This window comes from Aythya fuligula, chromosome 1 (assembly GCF_009819795.1).
Source record: "Aythya fuligula isolate bAytFul2 chromosome 1, bAytFul2.pri, whole genome shotgun sequence".
Lineage (NCBI taxonomy): Eukaryota > Metazoa > Chordata > Aves > Anseriformes > Anatidae > Aythya > Aythya fuligula.
In genome coordinates, this window is record NC_045559.1 from 206,316,421 (window position 1) to 206,339,874 (window position 23,454).

The following is a 23,454-nucleotide window of genomic DNA, read 5'->3' on the forward strand; positions in this document are numbered from 1 at the left end:
AAGACACTTCACTGTTTAACCAGAGACAGCTTTAGGAGACGAGGCACTGGAAGCCTAATTAGCCAGGTAACAAAAACTGCCTGAAACAAAGACAGTTTGTCACAAAGAAACAGTAGCTGCATGTACGGGAACCATTAAAGCAAAACACAGCTCACTTCACCAGCTACAGGCTTCCTTTTCTGCACAGGCAAAGAAACAGACACCGGCAGCCTGGGCGACAGCCAGTGCTAGCTGGATCAGGTTTTCAACTGGCTTTAGTTTTAAAACTGCCTTTCGCAGCAGGGTGCTCGATATTGGTGGTACCGTACCTGACTGAGCCAGCCGGTCCTTTGCGTTGCGGCACTGTATCTGCTCTATCCTGTTGCACAGCGAAGTCACTTTGGTATGCAAACGCTCCAGCTCGTATGGGGAACAATCCAGCTGAAAGTAAGAGAAGACAGTCAGCCCCAGAGGCACCCAAAGCCTTCTACAAGAATCGCTACTCGTGGGCTGCCTGAGTTCATTCCAAGCTGAATCCGTCTGACAGCAGACAACACGTTACAGCCTGTTTGAACTCAGCGCCTTAAGAAGGGAAACAAGAAGTCTGGAACTGAATTAAATGGGACCGACACACAGACTGCCCGTTAATTAGCTAACTGCTAGTTTTGTTCCTCACTTATCTCACTGCCATGCTACATAACAACACGTTTCCAGGGCAGAGACCACATCTTATTTTCACATTATCCACCATCTCTCTCTGTATTTTCAGAGATGATGAAATTGTCTGCTAGTGTCTGTAACAGAAACACTGAGTTAGCAATGAACAGCGAGTAAAAGGTTTCTCTAAAAACAAGACTCTGCATGAGCTTCCAAACGGCAGGAAAGAAAACCACCACTTCAGTTTGTTACCTGTTGAATCCTATCAACCATCTCGATAACACGAATGTAATCCAGATAGACCAGCCCTGCCACCTCCCAGTCCTGGATGAGCACGCTGCGTTCGGGAGGGGAGAGGTCTTCCAGGAATCCTTTTAGGTACTTGTAGTTCTCATTAATAATAGCATCTAAAGAGAGCAAACACAAATAACTGAGCAATGGGGTTTCTTACCAAGTCAATGATATTGATTATTAAAGAAAACAGCTGTCTGCTGCACGGTCAGTTTCCTAATTCCGTGACTGTCAGCCATGACCACAAGTGTTTACCTGATTTATGACCTACAAAAGACAAGCCTAAGGCCATTCCATTTCCTACAACAGGGACATGCATAGGATCAGCACTCCAGGAATGCTACTGCTGCCCTTGTTCCCCAGGCACTGCTGGCACAGGAAGGTGAGTGTGCAGAAGGTTAAGCACTACCCTTCTCACGTGTTTGCAGTCAACAATCATCGTGCCAGGTACCACATGAGAGCTATTTTGAAACAGCCAGCCACTCTGTACTGACCCCTCTTGCTAGAAAGTGTCCTACTGCTTCACGTTATTGAAAACACAATGACTTTTGTTCCTATTCTATTTATGTGTACTGTTCAGAACGGGAAAAATCAGGAATAGACTCACCTGAGGCTAAGTGCCTGACAACAAGCTTGTGACACTGGTTCCAGTGCCCAGCCTTGAACAAGAAGAGGGCTTCTTTATGCCGGTCACCCTCCATCCTTGCTCGAACAGCCTTTGCTTCATGAATCCACTCGGCAGGGACGCAGAGCCTCTGTGTCAGGAAGGTCTCCTTGGCCCACGATTCGGGTGTCTCGGACAGCACGCAGTGCCGGTGTAAGAGTTCTCGCACTGCCTTTTCCCGTATGCTGGTGGGAAGAGAGAGCAGGTCGTTATTCCAGCACGCAGTCCTTTGAGTCCCACCATCAGAAGATGTGCCTCAACACCAGTAACTGGCGACTGAAAGCAGCAGCAGGGGACTCCACTGCCCTTACTGGCTACAGCAGAGGCATTACAGGTGGTGAGCCAGCCTCGCCAGGTCTTAAGTGGTCTTACTTTAGATACTATGAAAAGTTCTATAACCAACTGTGTTACTTCAACACATGTGACACACTAAGAGGTCATCACTAGTGCTTTGCAACATCGTTAGTGTTGTAGCTTAAGACTGTTTTAATGACTCATGACCCTAGAAGTAATAAACAAGCTTTACTTGAAGTTATTGCTGGAAGAAAAAATCTGATGCAATGTATTAATTGCAACTGTAAACACTAATAGCAAGAGACACCCTTCCACAAATGAGGCCATTATTTACATTATTTACAAGTTTAAGACAATTTTTTGTTCACTATGTATTTCACAATAGAAGCAAAACATGTATTTTTGTGATTCACAAGGTATCCCTTCAAACCACACTTGTTTCTGTTCAGCTCCCATTAGAATAGATGCGATATTTTGCATTCATCATGTTTTCAGGCCAAGTTCCTGGATGTAGTAAGCTTCCTGAGCCAGAGAAGATAAGCAAATCTCACCCGTTTTGATATTCTAGATCTGTTTCTACGGAACAGTTCAGGAGTTATAGCTGTTACAGTACAATGCTACTCAACATCTAACAAGACACGGAACTAAGCAGAATTATGCACACCACTGTGTAACCTGACACACTTTTTACAGTTGGCATTGGGTTCTCCAGCTTGCAGCTCCAACATCATGAGAGAAGCTATGGTGATTACGGTATACATGCCACGTCTATAAAACAGAACAATTTATGGTTTTTGGGGGCATCGTAAATAACAAAGAAAAGCTTTTACTCACTGAGTATCAGGCTCGTGCAGCAGTATAAAAACAGCCCATTCCCAAAGGCCTTCGCTTTCAAGCTGGGCAGCGTAGCTGGCATTCAGCACTCCCTGCCCCTGCTTGAGGAGGTGGGTGTAGTTCAGGGCTCTGAGCACCTCCCACAGGTGCCAGCTGAGACGATAGTCTACAGGGTCGGATGTTACACTTCTTGGATCCAGCAGATGGTCAAGGTCATAGTGCCTGTAGAGAAAAATATTTGCAACATAAATAGCTGTGTCCAAACAAAATCAGAAATATTGCTGCCATTTAGTTCCTGTCCTTCCCCCTTCTCCAATTATTATGAAACTTGTGTGGATTTATTATTTTATATATATATAAATATATATATTTAAGATGAGAGCAACAGTTAAAATCCTTTTGCTCTTTTCTTTTTGCTCTTTTCTTTTGCTGAATCTAGACTGCCACCACCTTTTATTTTGTACATGCTCCTCCTGCAGATTTCTCAATGTCTTGAAGTAAAGACAACTACAACGAAGGTAAGACTATTGCAGAAAGTTGCAGAAAGCACGTAAGAAAAGAAAAAAGCAAATGTTTTCCTAAACTTGAGTTTAATCATCTACACCACCAGCAGCAGCACATTCTGTGATGCTGTGCGCTCAAGGCAGATTTTTGACTATTTCAAAGTGGTTCAGTGAACACTGAAGTTGATTTCATACCCCTAGTTTGGGAACCCCATTAGTCACTGCCTTCACAAAGTTTTTCTGAATAGTTTGTGAACCATTTACCCACGCACCTGTCACTGTAGAGCTTTAACAAATGGAAACAGACGTCCCTCAGAGGTCTTCCTGCATTATCGTCTTCTTCAATTACACAACCAGAACCTTCTAGGTAAGGAGGCAGGGGGCAGCAGGCGTATTTTTCAGACTCTGGTGTGTTCTAAACAAATAGTTTAAAGACAATACTTTGAACACAATGCATTCTGAATGCCACAGAGCTCAGCAGACTGATGAGCAGGCTTTCTGCTCCAGAGCAGAAGGTACACCCTAGTTCATCTGAGTTTAAAGCCTACATAGCAATTACACACTAACACAATACTAAGAAGAAAAAACTAAATGCAAAGTGCTTTTGGAGGTTTAACTGCATCTCACACTGCGCTTTTAAAAGCCACTGTGTGGAGAGACACTCGGTTCTCCCACATATACCAGCCATATTCTTGAAGAGTTTTAGAGCTTGAAAGCCACATACGACTTGAAGAAATGAAAGATGATGCATCTCTGCAAGACCTCTCTCTGAAGCAGAGTTTTGACAGCTTAGTGGCAGCACTGGACGCAGAGTTGGCAGGAGACATTTTACCAGGCACTGGAAACCACCCCCACGTTCTAACCTAGTAGCATTATCTTCAGTTCAAGCCATGGTAAAACTGAAACTTGTTCTTTCCAGAGTACAGCAATAAACAAAGGTTGCGTAACACGCAGCCACGCACTGCCTGTAGGACAGCTTCCTCATTTGCTGCAGGAACAAGAAGTGTAACAGAGGGCAGGTGGTTTGGCAATGACTATTTTAGCAGGCAGCCGTGTATTTACTACCTCACAGGGAAAACTGACTGGCTATTCCTAGCGCAAATGGCCTTCCTGCTGGTGGTCGCTACACACTAGTCCAATTTTGTCAAGCTGCCAAACACCTGGAAATGCTGAAAACAAGTGGGAGGTATGCTTGAAATAAGCCACTAACACAACAACCTAAAGAGCAGGTCCTAAGCTTGAAGATTGTGACTCAGACTACCAATATGTCCAGCCCCAGGGGGTTATTTCCATCACACAGAGGGGAAAAGGAAGATCCTTATTGAAGAGAACTGCTGCAGAAACTCATCACCAAAAGGGGTGAGGGAATCTGATGCTGTGACAACTGAAGTAACAAATCCATACGCAGCACCTCAGCAGCAATATTCGACTGCTCACAAAAGTCTCCATGCAGGTACCGAGTAAAATCTCCTTTACCCAGGCACGTTGACCTACCTGAAATGCTGACTCGTACATGGCAAGGGCCTGGGAAATAGAAGCTGTTGGAGGAAGCAGGTACCAGAGATGGACAGCCATGCAGCGCTTCCAGTCCAGCTGCGAGCACACGTTGATGCTTACTCTCTCAGAGAGCTGCCACACCTAAAGAAATAAATCACTAACTGAAGTCAAACTTCTCACACAATGGTTGGTACGTACTAGACCACAAGGGAGCAAAATGCAACAGTGAGATCCCATGAGCAAAACAAGCAAAAAACCCAACAGGTCAACACCTTGTGCTTTGCTGCTGCACAGCACGTGCCAGGGTTGCCTCTTACAACCTGGCCTTACTGCTGTCAGGAAGTGGAAGTCAAATTAGTGACAGAACAACGGTGGAGCAGAACTTACAGGCTTCCCTGCAAGCAGTGCGAAGATGCGCAGCCTCTCTTCCTGGATGAAGCAGTCTGCCTGCAGCCGGTGCCAGTCCACCAGCTGCATGGTGAGGAGCTCGCGGAGGGGCTGGCTGCCTGCTAGCTGCGAGAGGAGCAGAGCAAGCCGGTGGTCACCTGGAACAGGAGACAACAGCACATAGCAGCTGTGGCACAGCCGTGTCAGCATGTTGCTGAGCCCTTTGCTCAGCTTACAGCTGCACAGTTATCTAGTTCCTTGTGGATTAAGCCACTCCATAAACACCGAATAACATGGGAGGAAGACAAAGGAAGAGGAAGGACAGAGTTCCCAAACAAGGCCAAATGAATGGAAAAGTTTTGAGATTTGAGCTGACGTAAGAAACCAAGAAGAAACTAGCTATTAGGGTCTGAAAATATGCATTTTTTTAAACAAACATAAGTAGCTTAACAGACGCTCAATTAAAAATAAAGAGCATTCAGAGAATATGCCATGGAAAAGATAGTTCCAAATGCAACACAGCATCACTTTCCTACTCCAGGAGAACCAACAAGAAAGCCTCTATGAATACAACCCAATCTGCCTGCAGGAGTAGACAAGCCAGACTACCTTAATCAACATCTCACATGGAAAACAGTATTCAGAGTGACTCGCTACTCACTAGCAGCTCCCAAAGTTTAAGTTTTCTTTATGTCTTTACCTCCCACTTCATCCCTGAAAAAAAACAAGACTCAATCATCTTACCTGACTGCTGTGCCAGTCTGCAAGCCTCGCCAATTCTCCTCCCAGTGAGGAAGCTGAACACGGCCTCCACGTGGTTATCGTGTCGGGACAAAGAGACCTCCTCATCTATTCGTGCCGCAGCGGTCTCTGACAGCCAGCGAGAGAAGGCTCTCCTGCGTTCCAGGGCTAGGTTGTATTCACTGGGCTCCTCCAGGCTGGCTTCCAACTCCTTCAAGTTCCCCCAGATTGCTTCACATAACGTCCACGTCAAGCACCAGTGCTTCACAACGGCTGTGAGTACAGAGTTATCCAGTCATAAGGAGTAAAACCAGAAAAATATTTAGAAAAGAGTCACAGTGTTTTCAGTGTAATCTTGTAAGATACCACGTTACAAGTCAATGCAGGAAGTCAGCCACCCAAAATGCAAACACACATTTAAGCTTTCAGAAAGAATGCTGAGGTACGGTTGGTTTTTATGTTTTATTGACATTTGACTGCTCTGATGTAACTTGAAATTAATCTGAACTGGGCAGTTCTCCAGATTTATTGCCATCACTGTGAAAAGAATTATTCAACACTCACTTTCTGTCACGGCAGGATCCTTGGATGCCTTTCTAACCCAGTCAGAATAGTCATGAATAACAGAAACTCCAGGATTGGGTGCTAGAAGAGGACACTGCTCATCCATATGGACAGTGCTGTGTTTCAGCTTTATCTCCAGAGGGATGAGATACAACTGTTTGTCTCTGTCCATCTTCCTTTGTTCCAAGCTCACTTTCTCCACATGAACCTTGAAAGAAGATTCTGAGAGTCTGGAGCAGAAAGAAGAAACACAGGTAGCAATGCTCTGAATTATTTCCCACCTGAGCCAACTCCAATCACAGAGCAGTTGCATTTTGCTGCTTGTCCTAATTTTGACACGCATATGACAAGACAGATGATCCAAAGTCAACAGCTATCTACAAAGAACCTGGTTACACAGCCCGGGATTCAGAACCAAGACTTTGGCAAATAAATCTCACTGAACTGAGTTCAATGCAGTCGAAAGGCACTAGCACTCCTCGCCGTAACTCGGTGCATTTTGTGAAAGCACCTCACTCTGCCAGCAAACCAGATATGCTGGAGAACCTCAGCTGAACAGGCCTTTTGGAAGTCCTAAATAGCAGAACGCTTCCTGGACGTCAGTTTTGAACTTTATTTCTTTAAACCTTTATTGGATGACTGTGCAATTTATGCACAGTTGTGTATGTTAAAAAATAACTACTCTTATTGTGATATTCCAGTTCTTTAATACAAGCAGCAACATAAAAGATCCCCCTAACAAACATGAACTTCCATCTTGCACCCCTTCTATATAGGAAGAATACTACACTGAACACCCTAAGAAGATGCTGACTTAAAACCAGGACTATTTCAAACACTGATAGTATGGAAGAACCACCCTGAAGGAAAGTACTACTTACAATTTGGGAGCAACCGGAGCAGGCAGGAATCCATACTCCACAGACTCACACTGAGGGTCTTCCACTTCGCTTGACCTACTTAACCGATCTCCACAATTGACAAGTGTCCAGTTGGGTCCCCAGCCAACACGAAACGAGCGCCCCATGAAGAGCGCCATGTCCATCAGCAGCTTCCCCTTCCTGTGGGTGATGGACTTGTCCAGAGGAACTAGCCCCTGCTGTCTGCGGACACCCACTGTCTTCACCTGCACCTCCGGGACTGAGGGAGGTACAGCGAATGCAGATGCTAGCGGAGAAGCTGCCGACCAAAGGGCAGCAGAGGGGGAACTGCCCGAAGTCCTCAGTCCCTTGAAGTCTTGCACAGCAGTGCCAGGCGGTTGGCAAATGAGATTAGCAAATTTTGATTGCAGCAGCCCACCAACTAGAAGGAAGAAGAGGGAAGAATATTTAACTGAATGGGTGCTCACTTTTCAGCCACGCATTTCTGGTATTTTAAAGGTATTTCAGTACTTTGTAACCAGCCAGGGAAAATATTCACCCTGATTTGTGATGGTAACACACAGCTAAGCATAATTACTTGCAGTATTGAGGACCAGGAAACCCGCTGTGCACAGCCTCATTTGCATTACCCAAACTAAAGCACGTGGTAACACACCAAAACCAGTACATATCTAAGTCCCACCCCAAAATCTGGGATTTTCAAAGAAATTGCTAATTTAACCAATACTGTTATAGTGAGGCCATGAAAATAGGAACATCTCAGAAAAAGCAAACACTGATCACTACTGAAAGGAACAGGGCTGGGCCCATACCCACAGGTGCATGTCAGGTCTGCCCATCCAATTCAGGAACCAGGAAAGGGCAGGGGGTGATGTTTAAGAAAGCACTTTGTTATTTTATTCCCCTCACTACCCAAATCTATTTTATCTGGCAATAATTAGCTTTACTCGAGCCAAAAAAGCCTGTTATGCCTGCAGGAGTAACTGGTAAGCAATTTTCCTGTCTTTATCTCAACCTGAGAGCTTTTTCCATTCGGTTCTCTCCCGTCCTGTTGAGGAACAGGAGCAAGAGAGCAGCTGGGTGGGCATCCTGCTGCTGGCCAAAGCTAACCCACCACTGCACACAACTGTTCTGCCAGGTATTCAGCCAGCAACAGGATTTTGCCTACTAATGTTAGAATTGCACTCGTTCTTCATGCAACACGTAGTTTCCCACAATACCTGAGCATCTTTTCTGTCCTTGTGCTTTCGAAATAGGGAGCCTTGGAGAACAGATCTCTTGAGAAGTATCCATTTTTATAGCTTGCTTCCCAGGATGATGATCCAGGATCAAATCTAGGTCATCTTCATCAGCAAGCAAGGAAGCTTTCATAATCTAAAGAGGTGAGAAGTCAAGCCTGCATGTTAGCAATCCTTCTATCCATCTCGTCAACTCCTTTCCCAATAAAGGTAACTTCCACACATTGCATTCAGCCAGTACGCCCTTGCCATAAGTGTTTTAAGTAAAAGCACACAATTGAGGAGAAACAGAAGCAAGTTGCCAGTTGATGATGAACATTTACAAATGACTCGTTAAGCCACTGTCACACTACTTGTTAGGATGGGCACGAAGAGTTCTGATAATCACGTTTTCTTAGATCTTAGCTCTATTCCTATTTCAGCTTACACAATAGTTGAGAAGCCAAGGACTATTTCTTCCTTACAAATTAAAAAAATACAGGTAGAAGCCCAGAAGTGTTCAAGGTGTTATCCTTTCATCCAAAACCACCACAAAAACAACAACAAAAATCTAGAACAGCTATCCTTTTACGTTCTTTTCTCCAAACTAGGCTTGAGGCAATCCTAGCTAGATAGTAGTTATCACTTCAGAACTTTGAAATCCGAATTCTAGCCTTCAGACACTTTGCATGTCAGCTTTCAACTTCTTGTATCTATAAACATTTCCTCCAGACACGGAAGCCTAGTGTGCAACAGTTTATTACAAGTTGGTACATAACTAGCCTTGGGGGGCAAACTGATAAGTTACGGAGGGATACCACAAAGTCCTCTCCTTTTGGGGGAAGTACAAGACGCCCACCTGTAAGACGTGGGGGTTAATACCCAGCGTTGATGCAATATGGGTTGAAGCAGGCACTGCCTCCTGCTCTTCCATCATGTTATCTTCCAGAACAGACTCCTGGGGAAGCTCCTGGGTGATGTCTGCCATGTCACTGTCCAGCTCCACAACCCTGCCCAGCTGCTCCACCTCTGGGGTCTGCGGACACATGTAGAGGCCACGTCAGACAAAAACAGATTTCAACAGTTTGCTGAGAAAGAGTACTTAATAGCTTCAACAATCACCTGCAAACGAAGCGGAGTACTCCCTTGCTTGTGCCAAAATTCCAAATTAAGTTTAGGGAGGAATGTATAACCCGTTCCCATTTTCTTCACAGTTGTAACAGTGTAAGTTAAAGTGAAGAAGTTTAAAGTGAAGAAGTCACAGTTTAGTTGTGTCCTTCTGAAGTTTACCAATTTCTGCTATTCAGTGTAAGAAACTGCTCTTCAGCTTTCCATTTTCACGTGACAAAAAAACAAAATGGGGCTTGTGCATCCTGCCTTCCTTCCCTTCTCTCACAACGATATTACATAAAGAAAAGTTTTCTGGGCCCGAGGTTAACTTGGGACATTGTAGATGACTGAGCAGCTGGTTTAAAAACAGCAATTCTCTGCATTAAGCTGTGGAACCAGTGGTAGTTGATGAGGAACAGGTGAGTTCTGTAACACTGCTGTTTCCCCAGGTGTGACATTTGTACAATATTGAGTTTATATTCCACCAAAAATCTTCACAGAAGTTTTAGATATACACAGTCTCCTTCATGATCACGCAATACTGGGCCATGGAGGGTTTATGTGTGCACGTACATTGATTTTTAACAACTGTTATTGGACTGGAAAGTTGTGGAAACTTTTTTTCAGTATCAGCAGTTCAGAAGTTAAATACAGTAGTTCTCTTCCAATCTGCAGCTAAGTTTCTCTTGCCTGCGCATAGTCCAGGGCAGGAGGAAGAATTCATTTTATGATTTTACTGAAGGCAATCGCATGGCAACATCTTTATGGTGAGCCTGAAGTGACCTCTAGGCATCTTCAATTGCTCATGGGAACTCAGCCTCAAAGGGCAGGCAGGGCCAGAAGAAGTTCATGCAGTCCAAATGAGAAGCAGACAGCAGAAATAAAGGAGCGCTGCCATCAGCTCTAGCTGGAAGCAGCGTGCACAGCTTGCTGGCTGTGGTGCCAGCAGCGTATCGCAGCGATCCACTGAGCCCCTCCTCGGCCAGGTGTGGAACAGGGCAGTGCTGCAAGCACTTCCACTGAGCTGCAGCTTTGCTACACGAAACTGATAGCACAAAGCCCCTGGAGGATGCCATTCAGTGCTGGGACTGCGCAGCCAACAGGTCGAGCTGAAAGAAGCGCCTGGCCCAGGAGGTGCTCAGCCTGCACCACGATAACTGCCTGTCTTCAGGCTCGAGCTGGGTGTCTGACCTGCTCTGGCCCTGGCTGGGTGACTGACCTGCTCCACGGTGCCTGTGCTTCAGCCCAACCCTCCCTGCCCTGACTGAGGGCCCTGAGGGAGATCCATGTGCAGTTTACACGGGCTCCAGATGCAGCCGTGCGCAGAGCGGTGGAAGCAATGCATAAATATGAGCAAGGAAACCATGCTAAGCAATCTAAGAGCATATTCAAATGGGCTGCTGCTTAGCTCATTAAAAACAGCTAGTAAGTATGATGACGGTTATCAGATGAGGCAGATAAAGGCAAACCAGGGGGTTTGTAAAGATAGAACTTGATGGCAGGCACAGAAGCAGCATTAGCGAGTGGCATTTGAGTCTGTCTGCAGCATGCAGAACAGATTTACAAGTCAAAACATGGCTATAAACAAAAGTTTCACTGCTCCCTTCATTGCGCTTTAATGCAGCAAGGCCCCTGGTGTAGCTGTTTCCTGTGGGCCTTGCAACATTAACAAAATCATGAATATTCAACTTAGTGAAGGAAGAAACCCCCAAAACTAATTCCTAAAAGCTTCCCACAGACTACAGAATATCATCTTCAGACGCTCTACACACCAAGAATCCATCGAGTTTTCAATGCTATGCAGTTTCTCAGAGGTTTGGGAAATTGACCTAGATGTTCTTCCTATTTTCACAAACGAAAACCTTAGCTAACGATATTCAAGTCAAAGAGGTTAATTAACAACCAAGGAAGTTTTTGTGAAGTATTCTTGAATCTACACGACAGGTCTGAATTAGTCACACTAAGGATTTTTGACTGCTTAAAACATCTGCTCTGGTCCCAATTAACACAAATAAGAAACTAATTGGAAGACTAAAAGGTGGCACATAGAGGCAAGTCTGCCAGGCAGCCCTGTGTTCACCTCTTAAATAAAATGTAAAGTAGATTCCTTAAGTGTTTGCAAGAGCAGGATGAACTGGCAGGTTTTAATTATCCGGTGAGCCAGGTGTGATAATGCAGCAGCTGTTAACTACTTCTGGATTCTTCTGGACCCACAGCAGGTGACAGCTCACCCAGTTTGTCACTACACAAGCATGCTGTGCCCAACAAATGGACTGTGCTGTTGCTGGCTTCCTGTTCATAACGTGGTCAGGACTCTGCCATGGGGATTCCTGAAGTGCACCAGTGCTGGCTTTACTGAAAAGCACTTCTGTACGCTGCTGCCAACAGACCTTCGTGTCCAGACCCCTGTAACCTGCATGGAAACCTAAGGCAGTGCTGTAGGAACACACAAGCCTTTGCAGCAGAGGTTGAGATTAGACCACAGGCTATATAAGATTAAAAGCAATTGCAGGTTGGTTTAATGACAATTCCTACCACAAAAGTAACAAAATTATCCTTTAGTGCAAGCAGTAACGAAGCATGGTTTTGTTTCTCATGAAGCAGTGACAGACCCTTGTCCCCACGGGCTCTAAGCTACCCAAAGCCACTGGCAATTGCAGGGAGATGCTGCTCAAATGGCTTCAAAAGGACAAGACCCAGGACAGAAAAATGGGTGTTTGAGCTACTTGACTCATGCTGTTTGTCATCCTTTGACTTCAGAGGTACAGAAAAAAACCTGCCCTCCTTTGCTTCCCATGATCTAAAGGGGTCACAACCACTGGTCGCGTGCCAAGCAGCACCCTGGCACAGGATCTATGCCTCAGTGAGCTGCAAGCACACAGATCTCCTTTCACTGCTCTCACAGATTACTGAAGGGTAAAAACAAAGCCTGCTTAGGCACAGCAACACAAATCCTCTCTAGCAGTTAGGACATGCAGAAAGGTATCTAGCAGCTGCAGTTTATTTTTTCCCCAGCTAGGTAACCAAGAACCTAGTTTCAGGAAGTCTGCTCTCTGCACTTGCATGCTATTTTATGACAAGTTACTTCAAAAAAAAAAATAAAATCTACAGGTAGTTCAGAAACATTTACCATTGACACCTGGCATACAGAGCATATTCTATCCCATTAATGCCAGGATGCCTTCCAAAGAAGCTGTTTTTCATCTGCCATGAAGCAGATTCTAGTTTAGCTTGCCAATATCCATACTAGCTCTATGTGGAAAATGTACGAGCATCAGGTGCAATTAGTCTAACCTTTAAACCCACGCCACATTTTGGTTTGAATGAAGGTAACACTAAACCATAAGGGGTTACCAACGAACTGGATAAAACGTTACTTTCCCTACTTAAGGCACACAGGCAGAACACTGACCATATGTAACAAAGGTTTAAAAGCAATCCCGTCCAATTCCAATACACTTAAAAATCCAGCGTATAACCAGCCTTAAAAAGTAGCTTTTAATAAAAATAGAGCACGTTCTCAAAATATAAAGCATACAGTCTTGCATACTAAATGATAGTCAAGTCAAATTAATGCACAATGTCATTCTTAATGCAGGCAGCACAAGGCTTTATAATAATATAGAACATAATATTCACAAAAGCAAGTTGTTCTTCCATAGGTGGCAACTATGCCAAATTCAATCTAGACCAGAATCTAAACAAGAAACTAGAGTTTAACACCTCCCCACCCCCCCCATCCTTGGAAGGGATTGTCAAGTATCTTAACAAAAAACACACAAACACTCAAAGAGGTCAGAAGAGTTTGTGCAACTTTGTGTTATGGTTTTGCTGTTTGGTTTCCAGGCTAACTGTAACATCAGCAACCCCTCCCTAGGGGCCAGCTACTCTTCAAATATCATTTTCTGAATTCCCGTTTAGTCATTGTCCTCCTTCTACCTGAGATGGAGGCGTGGGCTTGCCATTTAGGGCCATTTGCTGGGGTGGCAGATGCCCTGGAGGTGGCACAGGTGTGGTTTTTAACTTCTTTGTGTCCACTTTTAAAGGATGCTCTTCCTCTTCCTCGTCTGAATCTTGCAAGCCATACTTGGAGAAGTGTGCCACCTGTGTAACGAGAAGAACAAAGGTGTCTCACCTCAGAAACAAGAGTTCAGGCATTTACTTCCAAAAGGCCCCAACAATGAGCTGGTGTAACTGTCAGCTTTACAGAGCAGTTGTGGCAGTTGGAACAAATCCAGCCTCTGTATGGAACACTTGCTGTACACCGGCCTTCAGGGGATCGCAGAACTTGGTGTCACCCACCAAGTAAAGTGCTTCCACTGAGAGCCTCCAGCTATTCAGAGGAGTTTTTACCAGCTTGGTTGGGAAAACAAAAACATTACCTTAAACACCCAAGATCCGGTCTCTGGACGGTATTCCTTGAATCGAGCGCCCTGCTTCCGAGATACAGACTCGAGTCTACCCTCGTAATTCATCTCTGCAAGTCGTTCAGGGCTTTTTATCAAGCAACGAGATGTTTTATCTGTAGGCCAGACTCCATCTAATGTCACTTCAGCTCGTCTGTTAAAGATGGAAAAGCGCGTAAGAGACTACAAGGTTTTGATGCAAAGCTATCAAGGCACACACAGGAGCTGAAAATTGACCATGTCGACTCAAAACAGCTTTTAAACCATGTTCTTGGTTGAGAAACTTTAAAATGTCTAGCAACTGTACAATGCTGCAACCTGAGTGTACAATTCAGATGTAGATTCCTTTGTAGCTGCCTACAAACACAGTACCCTGTCAGCATTATCAAAACATCCTTACTCACCACTGCCACTATAAAGTACTTTTTTTTTAAATTACCTATTTAAACCTTCACCAATAGGTGGTTTTCTTTCATCGTCAGGGTAAACAATCACTTCTTTCCTACGGATATGTACAATGTCATCCAGATTTAAGTTTGTTAGATTTACTTCTCCTTCAAAGTAAATTGATCCATAACCTGCAAAGCAGAACAAAAGGTGACCAAACATCACTATTTGCCCATGAAAATAATCTTGACAGACAGCCACACTCGTATAGTTCCTGCCATCCTCCTCCTTTCCCCAGCTTACCGCCTACCTTTGCTATGGCTCCAGAACAGAGTACAAGTGGCTCCACTTCCCAGTGTGAAAATGCTGAAGATGTTAGCAACTTTTTTTTTTTAGTCAACACTTGCATGGAAAGCTTTTTGTATTGATACTACCCACACAAGTACCCAGCACACCCTTGGCTTTATAGCACATTTAGAAAAGTGTTCTAAAAATACTATGTTATGATTTTATTTTTATATAAAAGCAGTAAGGAATACAGTTCAGGCTGAAAGCTCTTCACTAGAGCTCAGTAAGCTCAAATGTAGGGAGTAACTGAGATGGAAACAGTGATCTGATATGCATCCTGCTCCAGAAGGTTGCTACAGGTGCTTTTTTATTTTCACATTCAAGTTTTTCAAATCATCCCATAACACGGGTTGGTAGCACTACCAGTCTGAAAGATTTCTAGTCTTTGGTGTAAGCTGTTCAGAGCGCAGGAGCACTGCTTATAATTAAGCTGAAGGTAGGGAATTCAGACTCAGGTTCCATAGCTTTAAAACAAACCTCACTGGTTCAACTAGAAAAGCTGTGTGCATTTACCTTTACGGCCGATGGTGAAGTCAGTCACAATACATTCATTTCTGTCGTTGGTAAATCTAGCAAGCTCCTCCATAGACGGGATGGTGTAATAGCCAGCTCTTGTTAGAACAATTCCTACAATGGAAATGTCAATGAGAACTGGGCTAACAAACAGCAAGACTGCCAAATTTACTATTTCAGGAGTTTCAGTTGTCCAGGCTTGCAAAAGAAACAGAATGCAGGTTGCAAACAAACTGAGAATCAGTACACCAAAAACAAACAGAAATGCCTTAACTCCAGAGCCTTCACAGCACGTTTAAGACAACTGCTATGCAAGTTTCTCCAGACACATACAGCAGTACTTGACAGAAACACTCTTCTAGCCTAAATGATTTGGGAGCACAGGTAAGCAGCTTCTGCATTTAACAGTCTCCAATGCTTTTTTTCTTATTCATTTGTCTAATGATCTTTAAAACCTATGTAAGCTCTTCGCATCCACATCTACTTGCCATTGTGGCTTCTGAAAACACTCATTCTCAACATCACCTGTTGCTTTTATTAGATGCAAGTATAAACTGAAACTGAAAAGGAGAAACAAATCTCTTCTTCACCTTTTCCAGACCACTCATGTTTAACAAAACTAACAATCCCCCACCTCTTCACTTATAAAGCTGCATATAAGCTATGAAGCCTTTGTTAAGTGAAAGCTACCCAAGATCTCTCAATTTCCTCCCCCCTCCTACTTCTCCAGTTTTACTACCACACCCTGAGACCAGAACTGAAAGTACCGAAAGAGAGGTGCTAGAGAGGTCCACAGAGAGACATAACCGTATTCCATGGCCCCCTCCTTTCTTGGCAGCTTCTAAAACTCTGCACCTGGTATTTACTGAGCATTTAAATAGATTTATAACCAAGATCTTTTGCCTGAACTGTAGTCAGCTGTCTACTATGTAGAACAACTACTGATCAGGTCCTCCTCCTCCCCTTCATGGAATCTCACTACATCAGTGTAGCATAAAACAGGGCAATTTTAATTAACAAGTTTAATTGCTTAGTGACTCAGCAGGAAGATTCAGCATTAGATATGACAATGAAAAACACGATTTGTATCTGGAAGAAAACTGGAGGGAGAGAAACAAAAAGCTGAGGATCTAAAACAGCAGAAGAGAACTTTACAGAAGCATGCATGAAGTGCTGTCAGGAACCGCCTGTCTATAAGGAATTACTGCTGCCCACCCCCAAGCTAACCTGCAGGATGCACATGATGCATGGTTTCAGTCTCCTCTTCACGTTCATCTTGAAGGGAATCGTCGTGAAACGAGGCATCTTCACTGCTGCCTTCCAGACCATTTCGCAAGGCCGCCCGCATATTCAGAGCCACGATGGTATCGTCCACGTTGTTCTGGTGTTTGTGCACAGTGTTCTCGGGAGTCTGGGGGATGGGCTTGGCGATGGGGTTAGTGTAAAACCTGGTCACTTCATGTTGATCCTCCTCTTCCTCTCGCTCACCATCTTGTCTGTGGTTTTCGTCAGAAGGTACTGACAAAAAGAACCTAAAGAAAAAACAAATTGAATTGTTTAGCTCTAACAAGGGTTCCAAGTGGGGCCTTACAAGGGCAGAGCAGAGGGGGACAAATTTAATACACAAAAACAACTTTAGTAATAGGACACATTCAGATTAGCGAAGTTTCCTTGGAATTCCATCTTGCTGAGGAGGACTAACCAAAAGAAAAGGTTTCTCTCACTTCAGGGTGAGGTTTAGCACTCAAGTGGCCTAGTCTCTCTCTACAGGGAATGAGGACAAACATATCCAGAAAAGTCACCCCTCTTTGAACTCCTGAGTTTGGGTGGAATGAAGTGGCACGTGACTACACAGGAAGAACAGAGGGCCAGTTTAAGAGTAAACGAATCTCACAGTACGCCCACTCACTTCCAGTGAACAGCTAGGATGGCATCCCTCAAAAATAACTACCTACATTATTAACGATAATTTAGAGACAGGCATAGGCAGTCATAGCCATGGACCTGCAGCAGCCATCACCGTACCGGTCTCCATTCTCTGGATATTCTGACGGAGAAGCCAGGTCTTCGTTTTCACGATTGACAGGTGAGAACAGACTGCTATTGTTGAGATTCTTCAAAACCAACTTCTTGATGCTCTTCCTAAAAAAGAAAGGACACAAAAAGACAAAACAAAGGGAAATTGGGTTATATCCACTGCAAAAATATATACTTCACACTTAATTTGAGTGTTCCAGGGAGCAGAAGCCAGTTGTGTAAGACCTGTTTCCACACCTGTTATATACAAAGTCTTCTGTAAGAGCACTGCAGTAGCTGAGTTACTACATTGTTGGTTTTTTTTTTTTTTTTTTTTTTGTTTTTTTTTTTAAATTTCATTCAAGGCTTTGGTTTGTGAATAAGTGTAAAAAAGTCATTGAAAGCTCCAAAGCCCACGTTCAGTAAACCACAGAGTTACCAGTTTTTACAGAATGTTGCCTTTCTAGCAGAAGCACATAAAATGTGCTTTCCAGAAGCACATAACCCTGTCCCGCAGATGCAGGCTTTTCTTTAGTACAGGGACACTTTAGGAGCAAATCAATGGCCGTGCTAGGACCCACTGCCTGTAGTGTGAAAAGCACTGAAGACCAACACCAATTACACCTGCAAGAAGAGTTTAAGCATCTGTTTTGTCCTGAATTTTCATTCATTTGGTGTTTTTCAATAAAACACTGAGTAATTCCATACTCTGTTCTCTCCCTGGAAAGTGAGCAGATGTTTCAGGCTAAGTTAAACAGAAACTAAGCTCATAAAGATTGCAAAACATTATTTTTTAACTGTGTGTCTAGAGGGACTTTCAGTGACTGATTCATCTTTGAAGTATTTGTTTTAAGTAAAAACGAAACCTTTCTAAAGCCCTTTTTAATCTGATTGTCACTGGTATGCTTAAAGACCGAAACCAAAAGCTTTTTTTTCATTACAATAGATCCACAGCACTGCTATTCACTTCTCACAGAAACAGCTGTGTATCTCAAAGAGAACCAGCATTAGGCTGTGAAATTATCATAGATCTTCCTTCAAACTGGTGGCATTAACGAGCTTAACGACTATTTCACATGCAGGAAGCTGCACGCTATACAAACTTTCGTTATAACAACTTCTGATTTCATACTCTTCATTCCACTCATCACCATGTTTTACTGCTTATTTGCAGTTAGCAGTTTAAGCTGATTGTCATCTCCTCCCCAGAAAATATTTCTCTCCAAATTATACACAAGTTCTGTTATTGCTATTGATATTTGAGCCCGGTCACAAAAAGTGATGGGATTTACAACACTACGAAGGACTTAACCTGATCAGAACGGGAGCGATACTACAATTATTCTTGTACTGCTTGCTCCCTCTACCATACACGAAAGGAACACTAACTTGGGCATGAACGCGCCGTTGGACAGGGATGGCTCATCATCATCGAGACCATCGAAGAGCTGGGATTTGGCAGAGCCAGCTGACTGCAAAGCTTTTGGTCGCACTCTGGTCGCGGGGCGTGGAGTCAGTTTGTAGTGGGTGGGTGTCGTTAAGGCCTTCTGAGCTGCTGGGTTTGTTGGTTTCAGCCTCTGAAACACAAGGAAGTAGAATTTGAGTTTCCATACCGTGCACCGTAAGGTTAGCTAGCCAAGGACCTTATAAAAGCAAGGAGTGTAATAAGCAAATGGGGAACCAATAAACAAGGACAGACACAAAGCTGGCTGATGACAGGTAATACAAACAATGCCAAAGGCCAGAATTCCCCAGTCTTGCATTGATGGGCCACCAAGAAGCCACAAGCTCTGCTTTCAGAGAGCCAACCTGGACTTCAACAGTTAAGGGGGAAACCAATACGAACAGGAGGATTTGGGATATTCCAGGAGGTCTGGGGAAGCACATAAAACTTCAGGAATGCTCAGAGGAAGGGAATGGGGGAGGTGCAATGGAAGGGGAGGGAGAGAATGAGCATGAACAGGCTGGTTGTGTGTAAACACAACTTGTCAGCACACTTCTGACTCGAGTCCCGCACCTGATCACAACTCTCTCTCCCATTTTCTCATTAAAACCCTTTTTGACCATCTTTGTGTTATCTCACCTTAACCTGGGTGTGAAAACACAGCTGGGACAGGCATGAGGGAATTTGGGGCCAGCAACTGCAGTTGTCCTGGTGAGGCTATCAGCCAGGCAGGGGAGTGGTGCTGACACCGAGGGAGCCGTGAGCACAGGGTGAGCAGAGAGCACAGGGCGAGCAGTGCCTGTGTCTCTGCAGCAGGCAGGAGACGTGCAGAGCAGGTAGGGGGGCTCAGGACTTGGGCAGGGGGACTGGGCAGACAAAGGGGGCAATGCAACAGCCAGCAGCCTGGGAAGGAGCCCCCTGGGCCCAGGGGAGCGCTGTGCTGGGCTCCAGAGCTGGGCTGGAGGAATCCCCAGCCTCTGGAACTTGTCAGGGCAGCGGCCATTTATGCCATCCCTTAACACTTAAGCCTGGGAGGTGTGCTTGGTTGGTTTTCAAAACAAACCAAGAGCTCGAGACTGTCATAAGCCACGCTCAAGCTAAATACTAAAAATACTCCAAGCACAGACAGCTACCCATCCTCATTCTCAGCAAGCAGCAGCGAGCATAATGAACTCCAAACTCAAGGCTCTGATGTATCAGAAGCAGTAAACAAAGCACCAGCACAAGCTTGTCCTGGATAGCATTAAAAAACAAAAACAACAAAAAAACACCCACACCACAGAGTACAGGGATGGTAGGTCACTATGTTATTCACTTTACTCACTGTTCATCTTAAGTGAAGACACGAGAGAGAGCACAACATATAAAGTCATCTCAAATCTTTCCCAGAAAACTAGTTTAATACACTCACCTCTTCTTTCTTCTTTGGATCTGACATGGGGTTTCTGAACAGCGGGGAATCTCCGAAGGGTGAGTAAGTCAAGCTATTGAGGTGCTGCTGGAGGACCGCCTGCTGGGCTGCTGATGCATTAGGGTCTGTCAGTGCTATAAAAAGAACATCTGTTTTTAGCATTCAACACGTTTATCAACGGAACCAAGGCAGACAGGAAAGACAACGCCCCAGAGGCTCTCCTCATAGGAATTCAGGTTTCTGTATTGACTTCACCTTTCTTTCCCCCTTTTCTTCAATCCCCATTTCTACAGAATTCTGCAGGAAGAACTCATCCTGTTCCTTCATTAGTATTTGGAACCCCGTTCAGTAAGTTTTTATGTGTGAAAAGCTGAGGGCATAGAGTTACCCAACAGCAGAATGAGCCTGGCCTGCCAAAACCTTTAATTAATAATCTGATTTCTGAAGCATTAATGTCAAAGCTGCTGCAGTGATCAAACTTAGAGCTCTCTGCATAAAACGGCCTCTGAAACTTGTCCACCTCCTAGCATCTACTTGTAGAATGAATAGGAACTAAGAAGTGTTCACACTATGAAATATTTAAGCAACATAAAGCACCCTAATTTTAATTCTAAGAAAAAGAGACTGAAGCTGTGCATTTCCAGAGATGACCAAAACTAGTCTCGGAAACAAGACCTTACTGTCAGACAGTCTGCTCAGGAGGAGAGTGTGAGACAACTGGTTCTTACCAGATTGAAATCTGTAGGAACTGAGCAAACACTAACCCGAGACCTTTCCTGAGCTGTGCCACTGAAGGCAATACCTACAGAAGTGAACACTCAGACCACCTGCTGACGTACATCACTGAAGGCTCAAGCTTAGAAAATGCAGAAATGCAATGGAAGCAAGACAAATATGTAGAACCTGACTGCAATATATTGAGCAGGTATTTTCTCCTGAGCTCCCCCCTCAGCCAAATCCTTCCTGTTACATGTAGTAGGTCAAGTAACTTTAACAGGTGTTCACAGCAACCCAGCATAGCTAATGCTTGGGGTACCCCCTAGGTGCAGCTGCTCACCCCCTGCCCCAGCAGGGCCCCACAGAGGAGCCCCCAGCCCCTCTCCTATCCTGCTGACTGTGCAGGACAGCCTACACGAAACACCCACTGCTCTCCCTTTGTCTACCAGACCAGTCGTTTCATTGTGGAAGCTTATAAGGTTGGTCAAGCATGATTTCCCCTTGGGGAATCCATACAGACTGCTCCTGATGACTTTCGTCTTGCTCACGTGCCTGCAAATGGTTTCCAGGATTGGCTGCTCCACCACGTTCCCAGGGCCAGACCTGAGTCTTCCTTCCTGCCCTTCTTGATGACCAGAGTGATATTTGCTTTCTGCCAGTCCTCACCTTTTTTTTTCCCCTCTACTCCACACTTTTCCCAACTGTCAGAATTATTCCATATTTGGGAGTAGCCCTGCAATGACATTTTCCCACTCTCCCAGAACCTCTGCACACATTCCCTCCTGACCTATGGGCTTATATACCCCAGCTTTGCTTACGTCTTCCCTCCCCTGATCCTCTTCCACCACGGGTACATCTACCTGCCTCCACCCTTTCACCCTTGTTTCTGGGAACTGGTGTTCCTGAAGGCTGGCCTCGCTGGTAAAAACTGTGGCAAAATGGACGTTTGGGACCCGAGCCTCTTCCTTGTCTTGTGTCACCAGGTCTCCATCTCATCCAGCAACAGGCCCACGTTTTACCCAGCCTTCCTTTTGCCATCCACCCACTTACAGAAGCCCTCCTTGTAGCCTTTGACATCACTGGTCAAGTTCTATTATAGGCTTTAACTTCCTAACTTCATCCCTGGATGCTCAGTGTCTCTGTTCCCTACAGGCCACCTGTCCTTGCTTCCACCTTCCACATGCTCCTTGTCCATCTGTGCAGGCCTCCCGGCATTTTGCCTGTTCTGCTCGTTAGGATGGACCACTCCTGGGCTTGCAGGAATCCTCAAACACTAACCAGCCACACCACCACACGGTGCTGTGGACCACCCCCTTCCCACCACCCAGTCAAAAAACATCTCCCTAAAATTGCCACCTCAGCGGGGCTGCAGCATCAGTTCCGTATGCTGTTCATACGAAGTGTTCAGGTCTGCCAAACAAGATGAAGGCTGCTGGAAGTGCAGAAGTGGTGCAGTTCTAATTTACAGAACGACAGGGCAGTGACTGAATATAAGGAGCAGTCATCTTACTGATGGTACAGCTTACTCACTAGTTAAGTCTCTCCAGCTCTCCTAGCTAGGATCACTGAAGAAGCTAATGCCACATTTCACCCCCCCCTTTCTTACATTATAAGAAGGGACTACTGCTGCTGCCCCAAAGTTGATTGATGGAAAACATCTTGGTAATATTGAAGAGAAAGCCTTAAAATAGCTGCGACTATTAATAATGTTAAGTAACTTTGTATACATATAAAATTAGAAGTAATTCAAACACAAACAATTACCAGGAAAAAAGTGTCATGGTATATTGAGGCTACTTCTGTTCTCAAAGAGCTCCTCAAACATTCTTTTTCACTCCGTACCATTTCAGGGGGATTTATCTATATCTTTAGGAATGTTTGAAAGAAGGGAAGAAGCAGCAATTAAACCTGGGTTAATGCACACTTACCTACAGCAGGCTGAGGGGCTCCGAAGCCCAGAGTTGCAGTTGATGTATTGAACCCCGGTGCTCCAAAAGCTCCTGTTCCCAGTGTTCCACCAAGTTTAGGCTGGGTATTTCCAAATAAAGAAGTCTGTCCTGCCCCAAGAGCTATGGGGGAAGAGGAATGTTATTCACTAGAACACTGACAAATTTAGAAGCCAGTTTATCCCACAAAGAATCAATTATTTGTTAAATTGCAAGAAAGATTTGACATGCCCACGTCAACTCAAGACTCGTGTGGTCAGACCACCAGAGACTTCAGAGGGTGCCATCAATTTTTGGATCCACTGGCCACCACCATAAGCAATGCCACTTGCAATTTCTAAAATGTTATCAAGTGCATCATTATTCTGCTCTGCTTTGTTCTGATTTGAGACAGAGATTCGTGACTTCAAGGTAAAGCATCTAGGGCCACAGCACGTAATACAAATGGTATTTTATTATCAAAGTTTGAGGACTATGCTTAAGCTAATAAACTGTTTACCTGTTCCAAACCCTGTCCCAATTCCAGTTCCCAGAGTCCCAGTTGCAGGCTTATTTCCAAATAAGCTATTTCCAGCAGTGTTGGCACCAAAACCTTCAAGGACAGAAACAGTATCTCATTAGTCTAAAGCTAAGAAATTAAAAACATA

General features: G+C 44.5%; 1 protein-coding gene across 2 annotated transcripts in view; it reads right to left on the minus strand.

Annotated features, from left to right (window-relative positions):
- Window positions 1–23,454, minus strand: part of NUP98 (nucleoporin 98 and 96 precursor) — a 34,911-nt gene that overhangs the window by 791 nt on the left and 10,666 nt on the right. For both annotated transcript variants that reach the window (XM_032200138.1, XM_032200129.1), the window contains exons 11-32: window positions 23,307–23,399; window positions 22,790–22,930; window positions 20,145–20,278; window positions 18,679–18,866; window positions 17,299–17,415; window positions 16,501–16,805; window positions 15,274–15,387; window positions 14,465–14,603; window positions 14,002–14,179; window positions 13,559–13,723; window positions 9,369–9,545; window positions 8,513–8,666; window positions 7,293–7,713; window positions 6,412–6,641; window positions 5,851–6,120; window positions 5,107–5,264; window positions 4,717–4,860; window positions 3,495–3,637; window positions 2,720–2,941; window positions 1,535–1,776; window positions 889–1,043; window positions 309–420 (exon numbers count right to left, since the gene is read on the minus strand). In XM_032200138.1, the coding sequence (XP_032056029.1) occupies window positions 309–420; window positions 889–1,043; window positions 1,535–1,776; window positions 2,720–2,941; window positions 3,495–3,637; window positions 4,717–4,860; window positions 5,107–5,264; window positions 5,851–6,120; window positions 6,412–6,641; window positions 7,293–7,713; window positions 8,513–8,666; window positions 9,369–9,545; window positions 13,559–13,723; window positions 14,002–14,179; window positions 14,465–14,603; window positions 15,274–15,387; window positions 16,501–16,805; window positions 17,299–17,415; window positions 18,679–18,866; window positions 20,145–20,278; window positions 22,790–22,930; window positions 23,307–23,399 (4,002 nt within the window). The remainder of the gene's footprint in view (window positions 1–308; window positions 421–888; window positions 1,044–1,534; window positions 1,777–2,719; window positions 2,942–3,494; window positions 3,638–4,716; window positions 4,861–5,106; window positions 5,265–5,850; window positions 6,121–6,411; window positions 6,642–7,292; window positions 7,714–8,512; window positions 8,667–9,368; window positions 9,546–13,558; window positions 13,724–14,001; window positions 14,180–14,464; window positions 14,604–15,273; window positions 15,388–16,500; window positions 16,806–17,298; window positions 17,416–18,678; window positions 18,867–20,144; window positions 20,279–22,789; window positions 22,931–23,306; window positions 23,400–23,454) is intronic.